At 40.1% G+C, this 26,172-nt stretch overlaps 1 protein-coding gene and 1 long non-coding RNA gene across 4 annotated transcripts in view; one reads left to right on the plus strand and one right to left on the minus strand.

Annotated features, from left to right (window-relative positions):
• LOC134299865 (uncharacterized) overlaps positions 1-15,003 on the minus strand; it is a 32,309-nt gene extending 17,306 nt beyond the window's left edge. The window contains exons 1-2 of the long non-coding RNA XR_010007109.1: positions 14,867-15,003; positions 9,294-9,515 (exon numbers count right to left, since the gene is read on the minus strand). This is a non-coding gene — a long non-coding RNA (uncharacterized LOC134299865). The remainder of the gene's footprint in view (positions 1-9,293; positions 9,516-14,866) is intronic.
• cacnb2 (calcium voltage-gated channel auxiliary subunit beta 2) overlaps positions 1-26,172 on the plus strand; it is a 173,187-nt gene that overhangs the window by 32,394 nt on the left and 114,621 nt on the right. The window contains exon 1 of one of the 3 annotated variants that reach the window (XM_008112464.3): positions 14,894-15,032. The exons of the other annotated variants lie outside the window; for them this stretch is intronic. Within the exon in view, the coding sequence (XP_008110671.1) occupies positions 14,985-15,032 (48 nt within the window). The 5' untranslated portion in view covers positions 14,894-14,984. Of the gene's footprint in view, positions 1-14,893; positions 15,033-26,172 lie in introns of those variants that run through there. 3 annotated transcript variants of the gene reach the window in all.

Genomic DNA, 26,172 nt, shown 5'->3' on the forward strand with positions numbered 1-26,172 from the left:
GCTTGCAAGCCTGGTCGCTTTCTACCTTGCGGAATCCTTGGTTGGCCAGTTTGAATAGCAATTAATAGTCTCGGTGTGGCAGGTATGAATGCTGCAATTAGGTACCTTGATTAGCATTTAATGGCCTTGCAGCTTCAAACCTGGCTGCTTCCTGCCAGGGGGAATCCTTTGTTGGGAAGTGTTAGCTGGCCCTGATTGTTTCCTTTCTGGAATTCCCAATTTCCCTGCTTTCAGAGTGTTGCTCTTTATTTCCTGTCCTGGTTTTAGATATTATATTGTTCTGTATTATTATACCACAGTAATTATTTCATATTATATTTATAATCTTATATTATCTGTTTAGGATTATATGAGGCTCCTTCTACACAGCTGTATAAAATCCACACTGAAGTGGATTTTATGGCAGTGTGGACTCAAGATAATCCAGTTCAAAGCAGATAATATAAGATTATAAATGGGTAATATAGCTGTGTGGAAGGACCTTGAGTCTATACTGCCATATAATCCTGTTCAAATCAGATAAACTGTATTTTATAGGCAGTGTGGATCAGGCTTACGTGCGTTCTGCTTCTGCCCTGGACGCCATTTTGGCTGAGGGAGTTGCTAGGATATGAAGGGGGTGGGGCCTAAAGGGGGGGGGGGCTAAAGGCAGCAGGGCCTTTCTTTCTGACTGGCAGTTAGGGGGAGAAAAGCTCTTCCTCATCCTCTGTAATTTGGACTATTTTTCTAGGTTTTTTTAAATTGAAAGACATATTTTGGATGACTGTGTCTTTTGTGGCCAAATTTGGTGTGATTTGGTTCAGTGTTTTTGCTGTTTACTCCATAGTAAAACGAACATTACATTTATATATATATAGATGTATCAATGATAGACATAGATAAATACATGTATATTTTCCATACACATAAATTCATGTGTCATTTTATTTTCTGTTGAGAAAAAGGTAATTAAATTTAAGGCAGGAGTATTAATATATATGGGAATATGGATAGCCTTCACCTATATTTTGTTAATAACACATGTTGATGGTAATTCTAATGTGTATCTTTTATCATCTCTGCTTTTCCACTAAGAAAACCCATTGTACATCTTCAAGTTTTCCATCAAAGTGTTGCAGATAATTTAATTTAGAATTTTAGTCCTTTATTCCAGACGATAATCTGCTTCCAGATATGTGATTTGCAGTGTTAATAATAATTGCTTTTCTGCTATAAGGAAATGCAATTGACCTTCAGCACTTTGGGAATATTGCATTTTTTTCTGTATGTTGTTCATCTTTCTGTGTCCTCTCTAAACATGTAGTCATGACATTGCTATGGAAAGGCAAGACAAAGGTCCAATTCATTTGAGTGGCTCTTTGAAACTGTACACATTCAGTATAATCTTTCTGGTGCTGAAACACTTGGCAAAATATCTATGAAATGAAAGCAGTGATATAATGCGATAACTCCATGTTATTGTGTGTCTTCCAGTCATGGTAGCCAGGAAAACCCCATCTATCATGGGGTTTTCTTGGCAAGATTTGTTCAAAGGAGGGTTTGCCATTGACTTCCGGTAGGTTTCATGGTACGGATTCCATAGGATGACAAATAACATTACGGTCAAGTGAGGCTTAAAATCCCACTCTCCAGAGTCATATTCCAATGCTCAGATCACTATACCATATCAGCTCTCATAGCACTATACTGTTAAATAAAATCTTCATGCTCATTGATTACTGCTATCAATCATGATGCTAAAACGACTCACTTGGTGTGTGGGTTTTTCATAATTTTTAATATTTTATAGTTCTAGAATTCATTTTCTTAATTTATTTATATTTCTAATATCCCACAAATAACAAGAACACAGAATGGCTTGTACAATTAAACCGAACACTACATATGGAATCCAGTCCATCAGATAGCCTGAAGGTGAAGGTATTTTTTGAATTTTGAATTCAGCCAGGAAATAGATTGATAATGGAGCTATTGTAGAAAGAGAGTCAAAGGCACAGTTAACTTTGTGTTAACTAAAGTTCTTGGACAATCTTTGAGGGTAACGACATGTGCAGAGAATTACAGAAATCAATGTAGGGTGTAACTAAGTCATATGTTACATTGGTCAGATTTGATATTTAGGAGTTTCTGCAGCTTGTTCTTCAGTTAACTACCTAAAGGCACTCCCAGCAACTTCAAAAACCTGGGCATCTAGGATCTGCTTAACTGAAAACACCACTACAGTGCAAACCATAATATATAGGGGGCCAGCACTCTTTCTGAAACTTGTAGTATGCATGTGAGTTGAGTCCTGTATACCTTTACTCTACCACCTTTACTTAATAAACCTCTTTCTTAGTGTGAAATTAAAAACGCTTGCAAGTTTCTTTATTTTTTGTTAACATGTGGATATATTTCCAAAGATGCTTATTCAAAGAAAAAAGTATTTACCATATTTACTCAAATATAATTCTCACCTTTTTTCTAAATAACATTGCCAAATTTGAGGTGCATTTGAACCGCCCACACGAAAAGGCCCAGAGAAACCTGGGGCCCTGGATGTCAGGCAAGGGGAGGAGGGCATACAAAGAGGCAGTTCCCAGGATGGCAGCAGTCTCAGAGCTCCATGGCACCCAGGGGAGGAGTAGGAGCACACAGCTGGTGACCCAGTCATTCCTGCCTCTTAGCTGCAGATCCTGTTTCCCAGATAGGCCTTAGGCTCTATTCCCCCCCCCCCCCCTTCCAGTTCCATGCAGTTCCCAACTGGCCTCATTCACAAGGCCTTAAAAAAACTCTGCAGTTGGGAATTGTGCGTGGCTGTCCTATCAAACCAAATGGGCTCATTCATACCACCTGCCTCCCTGATGTGCTACGCTGTTGGGTGCCTTACATTTGAGGGCAAATACATTTTTAGAGTATGCACCTTCAAAGTTGAAGTGCTCATTACATTCAGTGGTGTATTCAAGTAAATACAGGTAATATAACTTGCATCCTTATTTTTCTAAAATGAAAGTTAAAGTATATACATACATATAGTTAAGCAAAATCCACAGTAAATACCAGTAGTCAAAAACTACTACAAAGTATTGTGCTAAAAAGGAGGAGGGGTAAAGGAAGTGTAGTTTTTTTTCTAACTAGAGGCTAAAAAGTCATAATAAAAGATTGATTTATTCATCTTATGATTCTAATAAGTTCACTTCTTCCAGAACATGTCTTCTTTTTCAGAGATAAAATTTCTTTCTGGGCAGATGCTTAAAATGTTATTTTTTCTTACAAGATCTGGACTGGAGGAAGTGGGAGGTCACATAGATTAGAGCTTTGAGAAGAAGAAAGACATGCCAGGTTAAATCAGGGTGAGGAAAGCTCTTAAAGCATCCGGCCTCACTGTGGGATTTATAAAGTAAGACCGTGTCTAAACTGTCTAATTCATTTGCAGCCCCATGTACCATCCCGAACCTGTGGCAGCAGCAAATCTTTTGGTCTAGTCAGGCTGAGATTGCATTGGGTCTGCTGGACCATCACCTTCTTGCTGGCGAGTGCAGGGAAAAGGGGATGGTGCCCTGTGTGGACAGTGGAGCTTTGTGAATTGAATCCAAACCTGCTCTCCACTCTGCTTTGAAGCTGTGAGACTGCTCCAGAGCTTCAAGCAAGCTCCAAAGTGTTCTCCAACTTTTCCTAACATTAGAAACAAATGCAGTCATTGCTAATAGTCAACACGGATTTACCAAAAACAAGTCATGCCAGACTAATCTGATCTCTTTTTTCGATAGAGTTACGAGTTGGGTCGATATAGGGAACACTGTGGATGTAGCGTACCTAGATTTCAGTAAGGCCTTCGACAAAGTCCCTCACAACCTTTTGGCAAATAAATTAGTAAAATGTGGGCTAGACAAAACTACGGTTAGGTGGATCTGTAATTGGCTAAGCAAACGAACCCAAAGGGTGCTCACCAATGTGTCGTCTTCATCTTGGAAAGAAGTCAGGAGTGGAGTGCCGCAGGGTTCTGTCCTGGGCCCGGTTCTGTTTAACATCTTTATTAACGACTTAGACGAAGGATTAGAAGGCATGATCATCAAGTTTGCAGATGACACCAAACTGGGATAGCCAACACTCCAGAAGAAAGGAGCAGAATTCAAAACGATCTTAACAGACTATAGAGATGGGCCTAACAAAATGAAGTTCAACAGGGACAAATGCAAGATACTTCATTCGGCAGAAAAAATGGAATGCAAAGATACAGAATGGGGGACGCCTGGCTAGATAGCAGTACATGTGAAAAAGATCTTGGAGTCCTTGTGGACAACAAGTTAATCATGAGCCAGCAATGTGATGCAGCTGCTAAGAAAGCCAACAGGATTCTGGCCTGCATCAATAGGGGTATAGCGTCTAGATCCAGAGAAGTCATGCTCCCCCTCTACTCTGCCTTGGTCAGACCACACCTGGAATACTGTGTCCAATTCTGGGCATCGCAGTTGAAGGGAGATGTTGACAAGCTGGAAAGCGTCCAGAGGAGGGCAACTAAAATGATCAAACGTCTGGAGAACAAGCCCTATGAGGAGTGGCTTAAAGAACTGGGCATGTTTAGCCTACAGAAGAGAAGGCTAAGAGGAGACATGATAGCCATGTACAAATATGTGAGGGGAAGTCATAGGGAGGAGGGAGCAAGCTTGTTTTCTGCTGCCCTGGAGACTAGGACGCGGAACAAATGGCTTCAAACTACAGGAAAGGAGATTCCACCTGAACATCAGGAAGAACTTCCTCACTGTGAGGGCTGTTTGGCAGTGGAACAGCCCTCTCTCTCTGCCCCGGACTGTGGTGGAGGATCCTTCCTTGGAGGCTTTTAAGCAGAGGCTGGATGGCCATCTGTCGGGGGTGCTTTGAATGCGATTTCCTGCTTCTTGGCAGGGGGTTGGACTAGATGGCCTATGAGGTCTCTTCCAACTCTACTATTCTATGATTCTTTGATTCTATGACTCTATGGATGAACTCTGTTTATCCTATTATTTCTAATGGAGGTGCAGGAATGTTGTGGGAGGATACATGTTATATTGATCGGGCAGATGAACCCTGATTCACCAGCTTTGAATTGAGTTTGAGCTGCTGCTTTTGTCATCACTGGGGCTGCTATCTTCCTTCTCCCTTAGGGGAAGGCCCAGGGGCAGCTCAAGCGCTACGCAAACTACGTGTTTGCAGAAGGCGCAATCCTCTAGGGGGCACCTCCGGCTAAGACCTGTCCTAGGGAAACTCGGGACGTGTTGCTAAACCGCAACACTTAAGCAGCTGAGAGGGGAAAGAAAAGGGCCTGAGGCTGGGTTACTGTGAGTTTTCCAGGCTGCCTGGCATATTCCAGAAGCTTTCTCTCCTGACGGTTAACCCACACCTATGGCAGGCATCCTCAGAGGTTGTGAGGTTTGTTGGAATTGAGGCAAGTGAGGTTTACATATCTGTGGAATGATGTCCAGGGTAGAAGAAAGAAAGAACTCTTGTCTGCTGGAGACAGGTGTGGATTTTGCCATTGGCCACCTTGATTAGCATGTAATGGCCTTGCAGCTTCAAAGCCTGGTTGCTTCCTCCCTGGGGGCATCCTTGATTGGGAGGTGTTAGTTGGCCCTGATTGTTTCCTGTCTGGATTTGCCCTGTTTTCAGAGTGTTGTTTTTTATTTACTGTCCTGATTTTAGAGTTTTTTTAAATACCGGAAGCCAAATTGTGTTCATTTTCATGATTTCCTCCTTTCTGTTGCAATTGTCCATGTGCTTCTTGTAGGTTTCAGTGGCTTCTCTGTGTAGCCTGACATGATGGTGGTCAGAGTAGCCCAGCATTTCCATGTTCTCCAATAATATTCTGTGTCCAGGTTGGTTCATCAGTTGCTCTGCTATGGCTGACTTCTCTGCCTGAATCAGCCTGCAATGCCTTTCGTGTGCTGTAGCAGGAAAGGGAAGGTGGCATCTCTGGCTCTCCAGGTGTTTTGAACTTTAACTCCCACAATTGCTGTTAGGAATTGTGGGAGTTAAAGTCCAAAACACCTGGAGGGCCAGAATTTGCCCAGGTCTCTATACTGTATATATAATGCAGCCCAACACAGCTTTAACTGCTATGGCTCAATTCTTTGTGTTCCTGGGAGTTGTAGTTTTACAAGGTCTTTTGGCCATCTCTGGACTGGTGCCTCACCGAACTATGAATCCTATGATTCCATAGCCTAGAACCATGGCAGTTGAAGTGTCAGACTGTATTTCATGGTTTCAATCCACAGGAAAAAGACATTCCGATTAAACCTAAGAGCAATCTTGATGGTAAAACTACAACTCACAGGATTACACAGCCTTGAGCTGCTGCAGTTCAAGTGGTGTCAAGCTGCATTAATCCCAGCATTATGTAAAGAGAAAGTTATAACAAGACCCAAGAACATGAATAATAGTAGTAGTAGTAGTCGTCGTCGTCGTCGTCATCATCTTTATTTATAGACCGCCCTATCTCCCCAAAGGGACTCTGGGCAGTTTCCAACTACAGTAGAGTCTCACTTATCCAACATAAACAGGCCGGCAGAACGTTGGATAGGCGAATATGTTGGATAATAAGGAGAGATTAAGGAGAAGCCTATTAAACATCAAATTAAGTTATGATTTTACAAATTAAGCACCAAAACATCATGTTATACAACAAATCTGGCAGAAAAAGTAGTTCAATACGCAGTAATGCTACATAGTAATTACTGTATTTACGAATTTCGCACCAAAATATCATGATATATTGAAAACATTGACTACAAAAATGCGTTGGATAATCCAGAACGTTGGATAAGCGAGTGTTGGATAAGTGAGACTCTACTGTATATGGCAACCATTCTATGCTAAAAGAAACCCATACAAACAGTTTACATCAAGACAAGGCACATTAGACAATATAAACAATGTAACTGTAACTTAATAAACAAAACGGAATAAAATAAAGACTAAAAAATAAGAAATAAAGTAAAATAAAAAACATCAAAAAAGACAACAACTCTGATAAAACACACTCAAAATAAAATATATATAAAACCGAGTATATTGAAAACTTTATCAGGCAAGGTTCAGGAAGCTCCTGTCACTTTAATAGGTACATAATAGAATTCAAGAGATGTAGCTTGTCTATATGAGTTTCCCTCTTCATTTATTATCAAAGATGTAGAAGTCCTATTCTTTTTTGCAATTGGGCTCTTGTTGCTGCTTGCCTTCCAATAGTTTCCAACTTATGGTGATCCTATTATGTGTTTTTCCTGATGCTGAGAGCATGTGGCTGAACAGGATTCGAATTCTGTTCTCCAGAATCGTAGTCCAGGGCCCTACGTGACACTGATTCCTATCCACACCTTTACTTTAATACAGAATCAGGGGTGGAGAGAACTTGGGCCCTCCAGATGTTTCCTGAACTGTGCATCCCATCATCCATCATCACTGTCTATTTTGGATGATGGGAGTTGCAGTCCATTATACACCCCAATATACACTTTACCTGATGTTGTTGTGAATCATGCCATCATCGCCTTCACAAAATAGTCCCTAGTCTGTGGATGCATCTGTATTGTAGGATTAATACAGTTTGATACCACTTTAACGACGCAATGCTATGGAATAATGGAGCTGTAGCTTTGCAAGATCTCTCATCTTCTCTGCCAAATAATGCTGATGTCTCAGCAAACTACAACTCCCAGGATTCAATTGAGCATTTGGCCACTGTAGTTAAAGTAGTGTCAGACTGGGATCACTGGGTTACTGTGAGTTTTCCAGGATGTATGGCCCATGTCCCAGAAGCCATCTCTCCTGATGTTTCGCCTGCATCTATGGCAGGCATCCTCAGAGGTTGGAAACTAGTTGGAAGTGGGGTTTATATATCTGCAGCACGTCCAGGGAGGGAGAAAGAAAGAACTCTTGTCTGTTGGAGGCAGGTGTGAATGTTTCAATTGCCCACCTTAATTAGCATTGAATAGCCTTTCAGCTTCAAAGCTTGGCTGCTTCCTGCCTGGGGGAATCCTTTGTTGGGATGATTTTATTATTATTATTATTATTATTATTATTATTATTATTATTATTATTATTATTAGGCCAGTAAGGTTCCTCTACCTATCTATCTATCTTGCCACATATTCTCTACATTGTGTGTATGTGTATGTATGTGTATATATATATATATATATATATATATATATATATATATATATATATATAAAACACACACAAACACATATGCAGGGTCACACATATATATTCTGTTCACCTTTACCTTCTACCTTTTATTTTTCAGTGATTGGTTTTGGGGGGGGGGGCGCCAAAAATACTGCTTGCTTACACTTGAAAATTACCTAGGGCCAGCCTGGGAAGGCCAGTCAGCCAGAAAATAGTGGAGAGGGAAGAAGCACTCTGCTGCCTTTGTTAAGATGGTGCCTGTTTGTCTGTTGGATTGATTCAAGTGAGGAGGAATGGCTTCTCTTTCAACTGCCCATAATTTATGCTGCATTTAAAGTGAGAGTCATCATAGCAGTTGGTGGTTTGAAGTTATCAATGTGCCCTCTTTTTTTTTTTTGGTTTTCCAAATAAGTCAGCCTTAATTCAACTACAGTTTTACCTGCCTGATTGGAGTCCTGAGCAATTTAAGATCAGTTTAAAATGCCCTGTTGAAATATCAGATATGAAGTATCTTGTTTTGAAAGGAAAGAAAATTTTAAAATGCTTACAAGATTTGAAAGAATGATGTATAGCCAAAATTTACATATGAACTTATATTTGGACATTTGGTTAGCTTTTATAGAAATGTAAAGTGTTTTCTTTCCTTTTGCATTTTTTTTGTTCTGATATAGTGAAACATTATTGTATCTAACTGAGAACCTTCAAAACAGTTTTATATATAAAAAGCACTACGAGTGTAAGCTTCCAGTGACTTAAACTATTTGTTTCTTTAGTAATTTGCAGGACATTTTCCTATCTGGAAATAGTGAATTATATTATATTGGAATTGAGACACTGAGTTCCAAGTGTGTGTATGTTCCCAAAGAATAATTTGTATATCAGATATGCGAGACCACATTTCAAATGCATTTGGTTTGGTTTCATAGAGGCCAAAAATATAATTATGATTAACCACTGGTCATGGCATAGATCACATTTGGCATCAGATATGATTGGGAGCTAGTTTTTGGGAAACATATAGACAACTCTATTTGCATGATGAAAATCATGATAGAGTCTCAGAGAACTATGTGTTCTGTCAACTTTCTGACAAAGATGATATTGAAACAGGAATGATCAAGTTGAAATTGATGAGTAAGAACAACATTTACCTGCAATGAACACTACTGCTAATGCCCTTTTTGGATTTGAATGTCTTCGTTTTTAGTGTTCCCATATTCTTGTACACGATGCACACAAGTTCATTAGAATAGATAGCTAGGCATTTTGGACCACAGTGTCCTCCATCATCTGGCATCGAGCTTTGCAAATCCATTTCATTAGCTCCAGACAGCCATTAGATCAGCTGATACAGTGTCTGGCCAACACTGGTCCTAAGAGTAAGAATATGTATGCTATAAGCAAGCCTAGTTAATGCTACTTGGTTGAGAAAACAATCACAAACAAAGCAGACTATGTTTGCCTCTTGTTGTTTTTTTTTGGTTGAAATTTCAAATAAGTAAGTTAAATTAAGGAAATGTAAATGAATAACAGACCATTTTAGATATAATTGAGATAAGGTATATTCTGTATTTCATTTGCATTTTGGATCTAGTTCATGTCTACTTTTTGTTTTGCCTGCATTATTGTATACTATCAGAATGTAAGTCTATATAAAGGATAAGAAAAACACTATGTTCTTCATCCTACAGAAACTTGAATGTAAAGCCATATTAATGGCAACAGGTGGGTGAAAGATAAGGTTTCTGAATTTCAAATATCAGATTATTCAAGCAAGACCAAACATTAGATTTTTTTTTTTCTGCTTAATGTGTCCTACCCATCATATTATCTCAACAGAAACATTGCTTGGAATTTTTTATTTGCATAATAAATGATTTCTAAAAAATAGTTCCACGTTTGCAGTTCTTTTGAAAACAGAAAGTACTATGAAAATGGATTTACAGAAAAAATTCCAAGAAATTTATGCAACCAGGATGTATAAGTGCAAAACTCTTTCTTATAATAACAGAGTTAGAAGCGACTACAAGGGCTATCTCTCTTGTCGCTTTGATCCAGGATGAAGATGAACCAGTAGTGAAGATTTGTTAGACTGGGCTTATAAGCAGTTTACACAGATAAAGGCAGGATATATTTTAATATCTATTGTGCCTTTATTCAAAAAGAGGATCCCCAAAGCTACATTGCATATTTTTTCTTATCTGCAATAATAGTGTGGAATGTCTTATCAGAAGCTTTACTGAAATCAAGATATACTACATTCACGGCATTATTCTTATATCACTCTTGCAGTTCTATCACAAAAAGAAAAGATTGTTCTGCACTTTTCTCTCATTTTGTATTTTTGACCATGGCATGTTATCCAGTATTTCTTTAAATTTATTGAAAATGGCTTTCTTTAAGATTATAGTGCATACATAAGACTGCCATACTTGTACAACAGGGCATTAAGGTTGGAAACCCTTATTGTTATGTAAAATGTTTTCATAGAAATATGTGCAAAATTTTCATGAAGCAAGATTGGATTAAATTAAAAAAGTACAGGCCAGCTGGAGAAAATTCCAAGTGATGATTTCTTCATGTTTTTTGCTTAGCACTTGCTTTTCTAGTTTTGAAGCATTCAGCCAAAATGGGTGATGTAGGCAAATTCTTTTCATTTATCAAAATACTATTTTTTCTCATTTACCAAAATAGCAGCTAAAGTAAACAAAAGCAACTTAAGGAAGGTTTTCCTATGGGAAATTTCACACAATTAATTTAAATATACATTTCATTTTTTAAAATTTACAGTGTACTTTTTCCAGAAAGAGGATTTCAGCCCCGAATAAGGCAAACAGTTAGTTCAGGAATACCTGACTGTCTAAATGACAAGGCCTCATGAACTGCAACCAAGGATATTAAAGAAACTTGCAGATGTAATCTCAGATCCACTGTCAATAATCTTTAATCATTCTTGGAGAAGACTTGATTGGAGGAGGGTGAACGTCTTCAAAAAAGGGGGAAAAGAGGATGGAGTGGCTCCTGACTAGTAAGTTAATGTCAATAACATGAAACATTCTAGAACAGATAAGTCCATGAGCACTTAGATAGAGATACTGGAATTACTAAGAGCCAGCAAGATCTCTTTTCAAAAACAAGTGAAGTCAGATTAATCTTATATTTTAATGACAGTTTGTGGATCAATGAATACTGTGGATGTAGTTTATCTTGATTTCTAGCATTCTGTTGACAAGTTCCCATGTTGTTCTTGTACGCAGTCTGGCAAATTTGTGGGCTAGCCAGTGCCAGTTAGGTAGATTTTTAATTGGGTGATGAATGTAACCCAAATACCCTCTTCTCTCTGAAGAGAAGTGACTAATGGGGTGACCTGAGCCTGACCTTATTTAATATCTTTATAAATGAATTGGATGATGGAATAGAGTTCACATGTATAGTTTAATATATTTGTTGTGATTGTTATGTATTTTATATTGTTGTATTTTATATTGTTGTATATTTTTGGGCCTGGTTCCCATGTGAGCTGCCCCGAGTCCCCAAGAATAAAATTGTTGTTGTTGTTGTTGTTGTTGTTGTTGTTGTTGTTGTTGTTATAATGTTACAGTTTGCTCAAATCTGAAAAGCATGTTTTTAAATTACAAAGATTGTATATGGTATAAATTGTCAAGAAGTAATCAATATGATTAACTCTAAGAACTATAGGGTGCTTCCAGACAGTAAGCTAGGAGAGAACATAAACAAATAGTTACTTGTAATAAACCAAGAAAGGTACTGTATTAAAGGGCTGTTATTGCTGTATGAAATTGTTATTTGATAATGCAGTCTGATGGAAAGCAGCCAGGAGCTAGTACTATGAATTCATAGAATAGTATTATGGAATAAAGACTGATAAAAGTCTATGAGCTAATTGAAAAGAATAAATGTTTATATAAACAAATGAATATTGTTTACAGAGACCTGTAAGGATCTCTAAGATGATTGGACAACTGAAGGTTGGGAACCAGGTAAAACTGGCCCAGAACAGACTGACCTGAATGTCAGTCTCTGTGAATGAAAAAAACTGTTTATAATAGCTTTGATGCCAATAACACTACAGGGTATTTTTGTGACTGATAGACCCTGACCATGCTGGTAAGGGAGAACCCTGCTCTAACTAGATAAATGCCCATTATGTCTGACTGAATAAATGCCCATTATGCATATAATGATGGTCGATATATATTTCAGATGCTGCAGTAATTAGGGTGCATTGCCGAAGGAAGATACAGTAGAGTCTCACTTATCCAATATAAACGGGCCGGCAGAACATTGGATAAGCAAAAATGTTGGATAATAAGGAGGGATTAAGTAAAAAGCCTATTAAACATAACATTACATTATGATTTTACAAATTAAGCACCAAAACATCATGTTTTACAACAAATTGACAGAAAAAGCAGTTCAATACACAGTAACGTTATGTAGTAATTACTGTATTTACAAATTTGCAACATTTGCAACATTTACTACAAAAACATTGACTACTAAAAGGCAGACTGCGTTGAATAATACAGAACATTGGATAAGTGAAGCTTGGATAAGTGAGACTCTACTGTAATCATTTTCCATGGACGTCTGTGTACTTCCTTCATAGATGGTATGGGCACTCAAATATTGTGTAAGATATATGATGCCTTGAGTGCAATGTGATGTAATATAATGAATGTAATGTGTCCAGACACTGAACAGTTTATATTTCCCCTTAAGGGAGTGCATATATGTAGCCTAAAAGAATAACAGATACCTGCTTGTTATCCTGTATTACTATCTTGAGATTCCAACACTTATTACTTTAAGTGGAATATTCATACTGACTCTGCTGTTTGGGCTTTTCTGAGATGGGGGTCCAGATGACCAGATGTCTGGGACCTCCAGACAAATACAGGTTAACTGACAGATGGCAAAGAACCCTCAATCCCTCAGTATTCTATTCTACTTGGAATATTGTGTCCAGTTCCTGATGCCATAGTTTAAGAAGGACATTAACAAGCCAGAACATTTCCAAAGGAATGATAACCTAGTACTATGATGAATGCCTGTGGAGTTGGGTATGTTTATCTTGAAGAAGAGATTATTGAGATGTGACAAGATTTTGCATATCTTAATAGATGTCATATAGAAGATGGGGCAGGGGTGTTTTCTGCGGCACATGGACTAGTGGCTTTAGATTTCAAGAAAAAGGATTCTACTTAATTATTAGGAAGAACTTCTCTACAAGAGTGTTAGAGAGTCGAGTGCCTTGGATAGTTGTGATGTCTTCTTCAGACATTTCTTGAGATGTCTTCTTCAGACATCTCGCAGGAGTAGTTGAGTGGGCTCCTTTCTGGAGTGCATTTTATTTTTTTGCATTACACAGGTTTAGACTACATTATTTTTTGCAGTCCCTTACATTCGGTGATTCTAAAATTTAGATTCCTGAGGCATTATTAGATAGGGTAGATACACGAGGCACTATCACATAGACTTAAGTTTAAAAAATGTAGATTTCTGTTGAAATTATGGAATTTATGATAGATTTCTTGATTATTAAAGCAATTCAACCAATAAAATCCAGTACCTAGTGTGGTGAGTCTGTCCCATACTGGGTGTCTTCCTTGGATTATCTAAATCAGGCATCCTCAAACTGTGACCTTCCAGCTGTTTGGGCCTCCAACTCGCAGAACTGAACAAGTAGGCTACGGTTTCTGGGAGATGGAGGCCAAAACAGCTGGTGGACTACAGTTTGAGGATGGCCAGATCAACTAGGAAGTTAGGAATGCAGGCAGTGACTTTATATTTAGTGAGATGATTGGTTCATCTACATTAGTATTGGCAACGCTGGCTGGCAGCAGCTCTTTAGATTTTCAGTTCAGATTTTATTTCAGTCCTACTTGGTGTCAGGAGTTAAACCTGAGACGTTCTTCATGGAAAATATGTGTTTTATCATAGAGCTATAGTTCTTCTAAGGTTGAAATAAATTATCTGCAAGGCCCAATCCAAATTATTATCTATACTTTTGTAAAGATGCATGATGACATCTAAATGGGAATATAGGACTAGTGTTATCTCCAAATCTTTTTGTCAGTGTCAATAGCAGGAAAATATGCAGCTGCAGTTTGTAAGCTAGTCAGGTATTGCAGCCAGTAAAAAAAAAAATCTCTGCCTGCAGTTCATGTGAAACACGTACTGCAAGACAAAGCTTCTGACAATTTGTGCAGTGGTTTTGTAGACCAAAAAATCCAGAGAGAATTAAAGTCTAGACCCGGCCATTTTTCAGGCTTGAAGGTGGGGGTAGGGAATAAATAACAGATCTGATATGTCTATTGTATAGAGGTAACACTGAATCAGGATACACTTGCCAGTTTCTCTTTTGGGAAAAAGCTTGTAATAACAGCAACGGCAGTATAGCAGCAGCAACAGCAAGACATTGCAAGAAAGAGGGTATTTCAGTAGCCAGAGGCACAAGGTTCTTCTGTGTGATTCTTTTCTAAGTTCAGGAACAGGTAATATAAAATCTTCAAGTAATACATGAGGTATATTTTAGTAATACAGGGATATTAAGAACAGAGACACTTGGTAATTATATATTCAGCTAAAAGAGAAGGAATTGATTTACTTAAAGGAATACACACACACACACACACACACACACTTTCATCAGTCGCAAGGGCACATTTAACAAAATTGCTTGGCTGAATGATTTCAATACCTGTTCTCCTTTGCTGGGGCTGGAGAGTCAAGAGGAATGGACAGTATCTCAGAGGAAATGACAAGACAGACTGAAGCTTGGTGAGACCATATACTGAGTGTTTTCTGCTGTCCTCTTCATGCAGTGCTGTGGGTTGGCACACCGACGGCGAGTACGGGTTTCGTATGTAAGTTTCTGATTGTTTTAGAATGGTGATGATTGTAGAGCTAAACATAGTATATTTGATGGTGCAGTGTGCTCCATGCAGATGCTCGGAGACATGTTTATCGAATGGAACAGATGACTGGGTAATGGTTTTCTGGCAGAGAGCTTGAGAACAATTGTAACAGGTATTTTTTTTAAAATAGCCAATAATTTAATAGGAACAGAGAATCTGGAAACAACTTGTAGCAGCTAACTGACCTTTTTGAGAACTGACAAATAGGATTTTTAGAATCTGTCTGCATGGCAATTAGAAAGGATGTATTTTTGTTTTCATGTGTAAGAAATGTTAAAAATTAATTACATGCAAAAGTGTCAGGTGCAGACATGGAAAAACTCAGTTTGTATAAACCATCTAGCAGGAGCATAATAGAGTGAGACATGTTTGCTTTTCTGCATACCAGTAATTTCTCAATGTAAACATTGGCATGATTGCAAAAGTATACATAAGTATTAATTAGATTCTGGTATTTTCTAGAACAGATCATAGAGGAGTGAATATTTATCAATCCTGTATTGCAAAATGGCTGAGCTGTGGAATTCACCAATAAAACAGATATATTAGTAGGAATATATGGATAGGATGTTAATTGGGAATGCTGATGTAATATCTGTCAAGTGATTGTTTCAGTAGGAATGTTTTTATTTTGTTCTGTTATCGGAGGAAGATGTGATCTAGCAAGCTTACAGGACTAAATTGCTTAAAGATTTAGTGGTAAATGTATCTGCATTGAACTAGAAAAAAGAGCATTCAGTTTTGTGATGCTGTGGGTTTTTTTGGTAATGTGTAACTGATCTGTTTTCAATTATTTATAGAGGCAAGCAATTTTCAGTTTTACTATTTTCTCCAATATGCAATGTTCACTTCAAATTGTCTATTGCTGATGCAACAGTTGATTTAATGTCATCTCTACTAAAGGAGTAGTAGACACAGCAATGCAGATTTTGTTTTGTACTCAGTCATAAATACCATAAGTAAACAACATTAATGATGAAATTATAGGAACAAGAGAGCCATACCACTTATTTAACATAATAGTTAATATTTTGATGAACTAGAGTAAAGATAACATAAAATATTTCTTTATTTCATTTGCGACATAAATGTGAGGCACACATAATTTAATGAACAATCTATAATCGCACTGAAATGCTTAAATATTGTTGTTGTAATTTTATTTTAATGTGTGTTATCACTCATCAAAGATTTCTCTGTTTTATGTTAAATATTTGTTAATCTTTTCTGTTGTACCCACCTCATGCATTTGGCTGAAACTGAGATACCAATCTATCAGAAAGCAGATCTAGGATTTCATACAAAACGACAAGCCAGGTAATGTCCCAAGAAAAGTACAGACCGAGTTATGGACATAGAACCGCCAAAACAAGCATGACGAAATCATAGGTGAAACAAAATCTTCTGTACAGAATGATAACTAGAATGATAGGTATGATGATTGTTTTAGATCAAGGATTTCTGAAGAATCCTGTAGTGTGACCTCCTTATCCACAGATTTAGTATCTACTAATACAAAAAACAAACAAACAAACAAACAAAAAACAACCCACAGTCGTTTCCTCTCAGAAGTGTTTGTGGGCCTCTCTGGGTTCCCCAGTGCAATTCTTTGGTATGCTTTCAGCCCAAGTATAGTCAAAATATAGGGTTTGCTGTTATCCATAGTTTTAGGAAACATTGGGATGTATCCCTCATGAATAGGGAGTCCTTCTGTATGCTCAAACATGCAATTGCAAAAAGATTGGCTGGAGGCTGAGAGCACTACTTCCTGCAGCATATGTGATAATGGTTTTCAGAGTTCCTCATTATTTAAATTTGTATCTGAATCTGGGCTTTAAATCTCATAGGTTTATGTTAATGACTGTACAAACATTTAAACTTGAATTTGCTTAAATGTAATCCCCCTTTTATATTAAAACCCTTCCTTTCACCTTTTTCCTCCCTCCCTCCCTCCCTCCCTCCCTCCCTCCCTCCCTCCCTCCCTCCCTCCCTCTTCCTTTATTTTTGGTAATACTAAATACACTAGTAAGCTTAGCTCATCTCAAACAATTTGAAAAACAAATATGGAACAATTTTTAACTGCATTATTTTTTTACAAATATAGAAACAAATGCCTTCCAAACCATTAAATAACCCATTGTTCTTATTTGAATTTGTTATCAATAATGTGGGGTGTTTTTTTTGTGACTTTGGGTTTACTGAAGGCTTCTCTCTGGTTTTGCTAGGGTTAGAACCGTAGAAGGTGGCATTCAAAAGTTATGATCAAAGTTAATGTCTTTAATTATTGCAATTATTTTAGGATGTTTCCTTACAGCGTTAGACCATTGATCTGGCAATGGCCTCAGTGATTCTTGCAGGATGTTTTCCAATCCAGCTGGTAATGCTTAGGTTTGAAATTACATAGTTTTTGTATTTGCAGGAGGTCTTCTGTGACTGTTCTTCTTATGGGATAGATGGTTATGTTTCTTTTGGCAACTTGCTCACAATAATTGTACAAGTACACTGAAACCTCAACCTGATCACTTAATTTCTGGTGATCCAAAGTATTGATTGATGTGTTGTTTATTTAAGATATGTGCAGGAGGTTAAAGACAAACTAAAACAACTGTGCTTTGATGAATATGGTTATCAGTTTGTTTTGGTGAATACTCTGACATAATGTGCTGTTCAAGCAGGGAGCATGGCATTGTTCAGTATGCAAAAACATATGTATTAATAGAAGCTGACAGCAGTAAAAACAGGTGACCAGGTACCAGCCTCCATGTATCCACTATAGCAAGTTCATGTAAAAAAGAGATTGGACGGCCCAGGGTGTACTTGCAGAAATGCAGAGATAATTAGGGGAAAGATTCCGCCAAAAGATCCCTTGATGACTCAGAATGCTTACTGTGTCTGGAATGATGGAAGAGAATAGAAAAACGATAGAAAAAAGTTGGCTTGGTTTTCCGACTTTCAGATAATGAATTTATGATTTCGTCTTGTGACTTGTGATAGTTAGCAAATTGTGTAACTATAGAATCAGTGAATAGATAATAATATATATAATATTCTGTTTTCTGTGTGTCCCAAACTCAAAATTGGCTGAATACTGGCCAGAATATCCAGAAAGTAAGAAGAGTGAAAATGCCATATGCCATATTATAATAGTACCATATACATTTATTGTGTTTAAAACTATGTTCATTTTTAACTACCTTTCAAAAGAGACTTGTTAGGACATTGGGATATATCTTGGTTGAATGTTTTCAGTGTCAGCTTTAATCCAGTTTTGAATCCTAGATGCTCAAGGAAATCCAAGGGTGCTGGCAATTATGAAATTTATGATATACTGTTCTTTCCACTGACTGAGGGTTAAAACAATGCTCTGAAAGATTCTGTTGTCATTCAAGCCCTTGATCACCTGACAATGTGGCATTTAGATGCTGTTCTTGCCAAAATGCTACTTTGATAATTACATTCTTTCTGCAGAATATGTGCTGTTCTTAGGATATCTTTTTTGTTTTTTTGAACTGGCTGCATTTGATAGTTTGTGTAGTTTATGGTAATGATCTGTGGAAGCAGAATACAGTTTTGGTCTGTTTTAGCTTTTCTTCCTAGTTAAACCTTTAGATATCTGGCTATTTCTCAAAACTTGTTTGTTTAAACTATTCAGGTCAAATATTGCAATTAAAGTTTATATATGTATACTAGCTTGGGGACCCGGCGGTGCCCGGGTTATTCGTAGACGGCATTGAGTTGTTTTGGATATTTTGAATGGGCCCATTTGTGCAGATCTGTGGCTGATGGGGTTTTCAGTGGGAGGCAATTTGGGTGAAGGTACTGCAAATCCCATAATCCTTTGTCCATCCTCCCCCAAACTGCTGCAGGGTGTAAAGTGTGTCATCTGGGATATGTGTGCTGAGTTTAGTTTAGTTCTGTCGTTTGTGGCAGTTGCAGTGATCTCAGGAAGTGAGTGAAGGTATTGTAAATCCCATCATCCATGGTCCGTTGTCCCCCAAACCACATCAGGATGTAAAGTGGGTGAAAGGAAGTATGTGTGGCAAGTTTTGTCTTTATCAGTCATTGTTGTGGGTTGCTGTGGTCTCAGGAAGTGAGTGAAGGTTCTGTAAGTCCCATCATCCTTGGTCTGTTGACCCTCAAAGTGCAGGAGGGTCATGTGGGGCCTATGTGCCAAGTATGGTTATGATGCGTCATTGGATAGAGCAACAATGGACAGCGGAAGGGAAAACATTTGAAAGTACTGCAGATCCCATCATCCATGGTCCATCCTCTCCCACACCACACCAGGATGTAAAGTGGGGCACATAGCATCTGTGTGCCAAAATTGGTGTAGTTGTTTCATTCATGCGCGTCTCAATGGTCTGTGGGAGGTGAATGAAGGGAAGGTACTGTAAATCCCATAATCCTTGGTCCACCCTCCTCCAATTGGCACCAGGATGTAAAGGGGGTCCCGGGGGCTCTGTGTGTCAAATGTGGTCCAGATCCATCACAGGTGGGCACCACAGTGGTGTGTGGGAGCTGAAGCATTTGAAACTCCTGCAAATCCCATCATTCATTGTCTAGCCTGCACCAAATGGCACCAGGAGATAGAATGGGTCATGGGGGTTATGTGTGCCAAGTTTTGTCCTAATCTGTCATTAGTTAGAGGAACAGTGGTCTGTCAGAAACAAAGTGTTTGAAAGTAGTGCAAATCCCATAATCCTTGGTCCATCATCCCCCAAACTGCTGCAGCGTGCGAAGTGTGTCATTTGGGATATGTGTGCCAAGTTTGGGTCTGTTCTGTGATTCGTGGCAGTTGCAGTGGACTCTAGAAGTGGGTGGAGGTACTGGAAGTCCCATAATTCTTGGTCTGTCCTTCCCCAAACTGCCCCAGGACATAAAGGGGGTCATGGAAGTTCTGCGTGCCAAGTTTTGTCCAGATACGTGACTGGTGGGCATTGGAGTGGTCTGTGGAAGGCAAAGCAATTGAAAGGACTGCAAATCCCATCCTCCATGGCCCATCATCTCCCAAACGGCACCAGGACATAAAATGGGTCATAGGTGTTATGTGTGCCAAGTTTGGGCCAGGTCTGTCATTCCTGGCAGTCACAGTTGTCTGTGAAAGTGGGAGCCAATCAGAACGCTGCCACATACTCGCAAACAAACATTGACTTTTATTATATATATAGATTATAAATTATAAAGTAAATATAAAGTAAATGTTTACAAAGTCATCACCCATAAAATTTCTGTAAGTACATATCAATCCCCCCTTTTCTCATTAATATTTTAAAATAGTAAATATAGATACTAAGTCATCATTAGAAGAATAAGCATTAGAAGTCTATAAACCTATCCACACTTATATGCCATTAGGCCCTAGTTTACACAGTTGACTTTACTCATGTGTAAATATGCAAGAGATTGGGTATCATAAGCATCAAGTAGTTAAATTTCTGTTCATTTCAATAAATGAGATTTTAATGCATTTCTCAGATCCCCAAATTCTCATGATTTAATAATGAAGGCATCATCCTTTTTGTATCTTCATTGAAAACTTTAATTTGAGCTGCATTTGAAAAATTGTATTTCTAGAAATTTATTTGAGAAGGAGAGGAAAAGGTTATATTTTAAGAATTTTCTCTTAAAATGACAGGAGGCCTTATATTTGAATATGTCATAATTTTTCACCATAGCATAAGTTGGTAATGCTGTATGAATGATGAAACATAAAACACAACTGCTAGTCGGACCTGTGATTCTTGGCCTTCTTTGTTTCACTGATGAGTCTTTTTGCAAGATTTTTCTGTCTGTTTGAAAATAATAGCATTGCATTGCACTAAAGCAGACATGTGCAAACTTTGGCCTTCCTAACTGCCGGTAAGCTGGCTGGGATGTCTGGGAGTTAAAATCCAAAACACCTGGAGAGCCAAGGTTTGCCCATGCCTGAGGATCGGCCCCATTAAATCATATCCTTATTAATATTTATTTATTGTTTGACTAGAATCATAGAATCATAGAATAGTAGAGTTGGAAGAGACCTCATGGGCCATCCAGTCCAACCCCCCGCTAAGAAGCAGGAAATCACATTCAAAGCACCCCCGACAGATGGCCATCCAGCCTCTGCTTAAAAGCCTCCAAAGAAGGAGCCTCCACCACAGCCCGGGGGAGAGAGTTCCACTGCCGAAAAGCTCTCACAGTGAGGAAGTTCTTCCTAATATTCAAGTGGATTCTCCTTTCCTGTAGTTTGAAGCCATTGTTCCGCGTCCTAGTCTGCAGGGCAGCAGAAAACAAGCTTGCTCCCTCCTCCCTATGACTTCCCCTCACATATTTGTACATGGCTATCATGTCTCCTCTCAGCCTTCTCTTCTGCAGGCTAAACATGCCCAGCTCTTTAAGCCACTCCTCATAGGGCTTGTTCTCCAGACCCTTAATCATTTTAGTCGCCCTCCTCTGGACGTTTTCCAGCTTGTCAACATCTCCCTTCAACTGCGGGGCCCAAAATTGGATTCCAGGTGTGGTCTGACCAAGGCAGAATAGACTAAGGAAGTGGGGCTTTTAAATACACTCACCTCTTTATGTATAGCACATATTCATGTTTCTGGAGTTATGCAAAGGGAAAAATCACATAAATGTCTCTGAAAATTTAACATTTACACAAACAATAGATGAACACTGCAAAAAAAATTCCTGTATTACAAAGCAGCATTTACAAACATTATGATTAATACACCCTCTTATGTATCACAAATCATAATTATATTTAAAATATGCAACCCAATTTCATGAAGAAGGCATACACAATTTAAGGTATCTTACCAGATACACTGCCTTCAGTATTATAAAAATTGCCTGCATTCACTGCACTAGCAATACCACGTATTGAGGAATGTTTTCAGATATAACAATACAAAGTACACCAAATATTGATCTATCCAGACCCTCAAATCTTTGCAGAAATGACAGCTCTTTTAACTGTGTTTCTAAAGGTATGAAGAAGAGATCTTCATGGCACTGCTAGGTGAGGATGGAATATGGTGGAATCATAGTTGTTCCGTCCCCCAGGACGATGGTTTGCCTTACCTATTGGTCGTTTGTTTGTTTTCCCTCCTTTGCATTTTGTTTCAGCCTCTGGCTGCAAAAGCCCAGGAAAAGTGGCTTGGAGTCTGCAAGAGCTGGCTGCAGTTTTCTTTGCAATGATTGGTCAAAGAGTACAACATCTTAGGACCGCCCTTTTTTATCAGGGTCTAGTCTCCATTTTGGAGCCTCATTTTGGCTATAGTCTTCCAACGTGCTGCAGCTGTGCAAAGCTAACTGGGACAAATCATCCTCAAAACCAGGCCAATCTAAGCCTATCCAAATTAGATAAGTATTGAATTATGCTGATCTGGAATAGGAAATCTAGTTAGAGGAGCAGGGTTATTCCGTCGCTTCTAGAACTAATCTTTGCTGTAAAGATAGGGAAGGAAAGAGTTTCTCCTTCTAATATAGACAGCTTGATTAGGGTATAGTGGTTTTATAATCACCTTTGCCTTCTGGAACCGAGGATAATTCTGTAACTAAAACCTATAGAAATTTGTTTCATTTTCTGTAACTTTAAGATCTGTGCCAGGTTTACAACCTTGTATGAATAAACATCCTTTTTTTTTTAAGTTTTCCAGACTCAGTCGTTCAATATTTTTAGGACAGCTTATAGGGATTTGCAGTTCGCCCGGATAAAGGACGGCACGTTTCAGCTTTATAGTTTTTTTATTTTCTGGCGGACGGCACAGTTTTGAGGTCGATCAGCGGTTTTTCCGCTTGAGCTAGCCTGCACGGCCATAGAGACTTTGCTTTTGTTGGTCTGTTGCAGTGAAGCTTGCTGCCAGGCCGATAGGCAAGTGAGAGAGTGGGGCTCCATTCCTTCAGCCTCTGCAGTATCCTGCTCTTCAGCTCGCGTGTGTGCGAGTAGCCCCGCGGCTGCTTCTGCAATTGCACAGCTGTGCAAAACCCAGCAATCTACCCTGAGCTCCTTCGGCGGCAGGCATCGAGCCGCGGAGCTCCAGCAGTAGTTCTTGGGCTCACACGGAGGTGGTGAGTCCAGAAGCACCAGGCCGGGACCCAGATAAGCCTGGCAACTCCGAAAGAAAGTTCTGGCTGAGTCTTCACAGTGGCTAGGATCTCGGCCGGGACAGTCGCCTGGCGGTGGTGACCTGCCTCATCGTCCAGCAGTGGTGACCTGCCTCATCATCCTGCGGTGGTGACCTGCCTCATCGTCCTGCGGTGGTGACCCGTTTCATCGACCTGCGGTGGTGACCTGTTTCATCGACCTGCGGCGGTGACCTGTCTCATCGTCCTGCGGTGGTGACCTCCCTTCACAGCGGGGAGGAGGCGTCTCTTCTCTCCTCCTTTCCAAAGCCAGCCTCGGTGCTCCTTCGGCGGCAGGCCTCGAGCCGCAGAGCACAAGGTGCTTGAAAATTTGGCGAAGTCGCCATTTTGGCAGTTTACGTCACTCGGGCAAGGGAGGTATCAAGTGGCAAGTTGCTGCCAGTTGGCATTTTGCAGCTTGCCCACCAAAGTCTGGCGCCAAAGGTCACAATCTTTGTAAAGTATAGTTACTTAGTGATATATATTGCTATGGTTAAGTGCTGTGCATTGTATTATATATTGCATTTGCTTTTATTGTAAATTTACTTGCAGGTATATTGCATTTGCCTTTGTTGTAAATTTACTTGCTATTAAGAATATATAATGTCTATGCAATTTCAAGATGATACAAATGGTATATCTCCTTCTGAGGCTGAAATTAGGAATGAAAGGCCCCAAAGGATAAAGCACCCTTCAGCCAAGATGCTAGCCCATCTAATAGATGAAAAGGAACTCCTCCATGTGAGGTTAGGTTCGGCATGGGAGCGCATTGTAACATTAATGGGCAGAATAGAGAGCTTGGGTATTACAAGGGTGCCATCCATATTACAGACAGACCTTGAAGAGACCTTCGGTCTTTGGAGGGGTTTGGTGTCTAAGATAGTCCAGGTCCTCGAGCGCATTAACGCCAAGGATTCAGAGTTAGAAATAGTGAGTGTTTTAGCTGACACTAATGAGAAAGAAAATAGGGTGAGGGCAATCCTAGCTTCCTTATGCAGCCATGAGACCAATCTTTTAAAATCACCTGCTGTGGCACTTAGTCTTAAGTCCAACCGCTCTAGCCAGGTATCTAAACTAAGGGAGCGTGCATCGTCTAAACACAGCCACTCTAGCAAGTCTTCTGCTGCTGGGAGTGCCATCTCTTCCCTAGCTGCCTTGCACATTAAGGAGGCTGCACGTCTGGAGCTGCAGAGTAAAGTGGCGGGGGCGGAGGCTGATGCTAAGGCAGCTGATCTCACCCTTCCCTTTAAAGAAGAAGAGCAACGACTGCAAATAGAACAGGCTCGTATAGAGATGCTTAGAATAAAGATGGATGCCGCAGCCAAAAGGGTAAGGGCTGAGACTTTGGCCAAAGCCCTAATTGAGCCACTCACAGAAGAAAATGTAAGCCAGTTACCAATACAGGATCCTTCTGCCAAAGTGTTTGCGCACCTTGGCAGCATGAACAGCCAGTTTTCGGATGAGGAACAGGAAGACTTCTCTCCTTACCCAGAGCAGGGCCCCAAAGTCACTTTTGAGTTTCCTGCAGAGCAGAGCATCATAGCGGGGAGCTCACCCTTGCTCGAGCTACCTGTGCCTCCTGCTAAAACCCTAGGTCAGTCAATCAGGGCCTCAAGGCCGAGTGCTAGTTGGCCCCTACAGACAGCTGCACAGGGAGCCATCGATTCGTCAGTGGTCGATGTCATCCCTCCAAGAGGCCAAAGGTTGACGCAAGGTGCACGGTGGGAGTCCACTCCACAACAGCAAACTCCTCAATTGTTCCCTTCGACGCCAGAGTCCCAGCTTGTCTCCATCATCAGAAGCCCCAGAAGAGATCTTAAGGACAAGGGTGTCGAAAAGTTTTCGGACAAGCCTGAGGAATTTCTTCTCTGGAAGGCCACCTTCCAGAGAGCAATCAGAGACTTAAAGTTATTGCCTGAGGAAGAACTGACTCTTCTGGCTGCATGGTTGGGCCCAGCCTCATCCTCACAAGTTAAGAAGATCTACGCAGCCCACGTAGCCGATCCCGACAAAGCCCTGGAAAAGGCCTGGGCCAGGTTGCAGCAGAGGTATGGGGCCAGCACAGAGATTGAAGCATCTCTTATGGACAAGCTCCAAAGGTTCCCAGCTTTAAAACTCAAAGACTTCAAACTCTTGTGGGACCTCAGCGATCTCCTTACGGAATTAGAGTCGGCCAAGGAGAATCCAGAACTGCCCGGTTTGAGGTGCCTCGATCAGCACCTGTCCCAGAGGCAGATCTTGACCAAGCTGCCCTTCACTTTGCAAGAACGCTGGGGACAGGAGGTCTTCAACTACAAGGAGGCCCACTCCCAGGCATACCCTCCATTTTCTCATTTGGTCCAGTTCATCACCAGGGCGGCCAGAGAAAGGAATGATCCACAGACGGGCCTCCCCACCTTATACCAAGGGACCCAGCCAGAGAAGGCACCTAAAGTGGAGAAAAAACCATCCAGAGAGGCCAAAAGACCGGTTAGTGTTAAGGCTGTTGAAACTCAGCACAGGGCCAACGAATCCAAGTCAGAGGTGAAGGAGGTGCTCTGCCCCATTCACCAAAAGCCTCACAGTTTGGCCAACTGCCGGGAATTTGGCAAGAAGCCTTATAAAGAAAGACAACAGATTGTTCAGAAGCTGGGCATATGTTTTAGGTGCTGTGGAGCAACTCTTCACTTTGCATCCAACTGCAAAGAGGACGTCAAATGCGCAAGGTGTAACAGCCTTAAGCATTGCACCGCGATGCACAACTCTGACGCTGTCTCCCACGCCAAAGGGGACACGTTTTCCAAAGAAGGGTCATCTACTGAAGCCACCAACACGCAGGCCGCGTCACGGATGCAGGAGGATGCTCCATCGGTCGCCTGCACTAAACTATGCTCTGACGCGCACCAGCTTAGAGTCTGCCATCCCATCTGCCTAGCAGATGTATATCCAGCCAGAAGACCTTGGCTTAAAAAGAGACTTTACGTGGCTTTGGATTCACAAAGCG

Source organism: Anolis carolinensis, chromosome 6 (assembly GCF_035594765.1).
Source record: "Anolis carolinensis isolate JA03-04 chromosome 6, rAnoCar3.1.pri, whole genome shotgun sequence".
Classification (NCBI taxonomy): domain Eukaryota; kingdom Metazoa; phylum Chordata; class Lepidosauria; order Squamata; family Dactyloidae; genus Anolis; species Anolis carolinensis.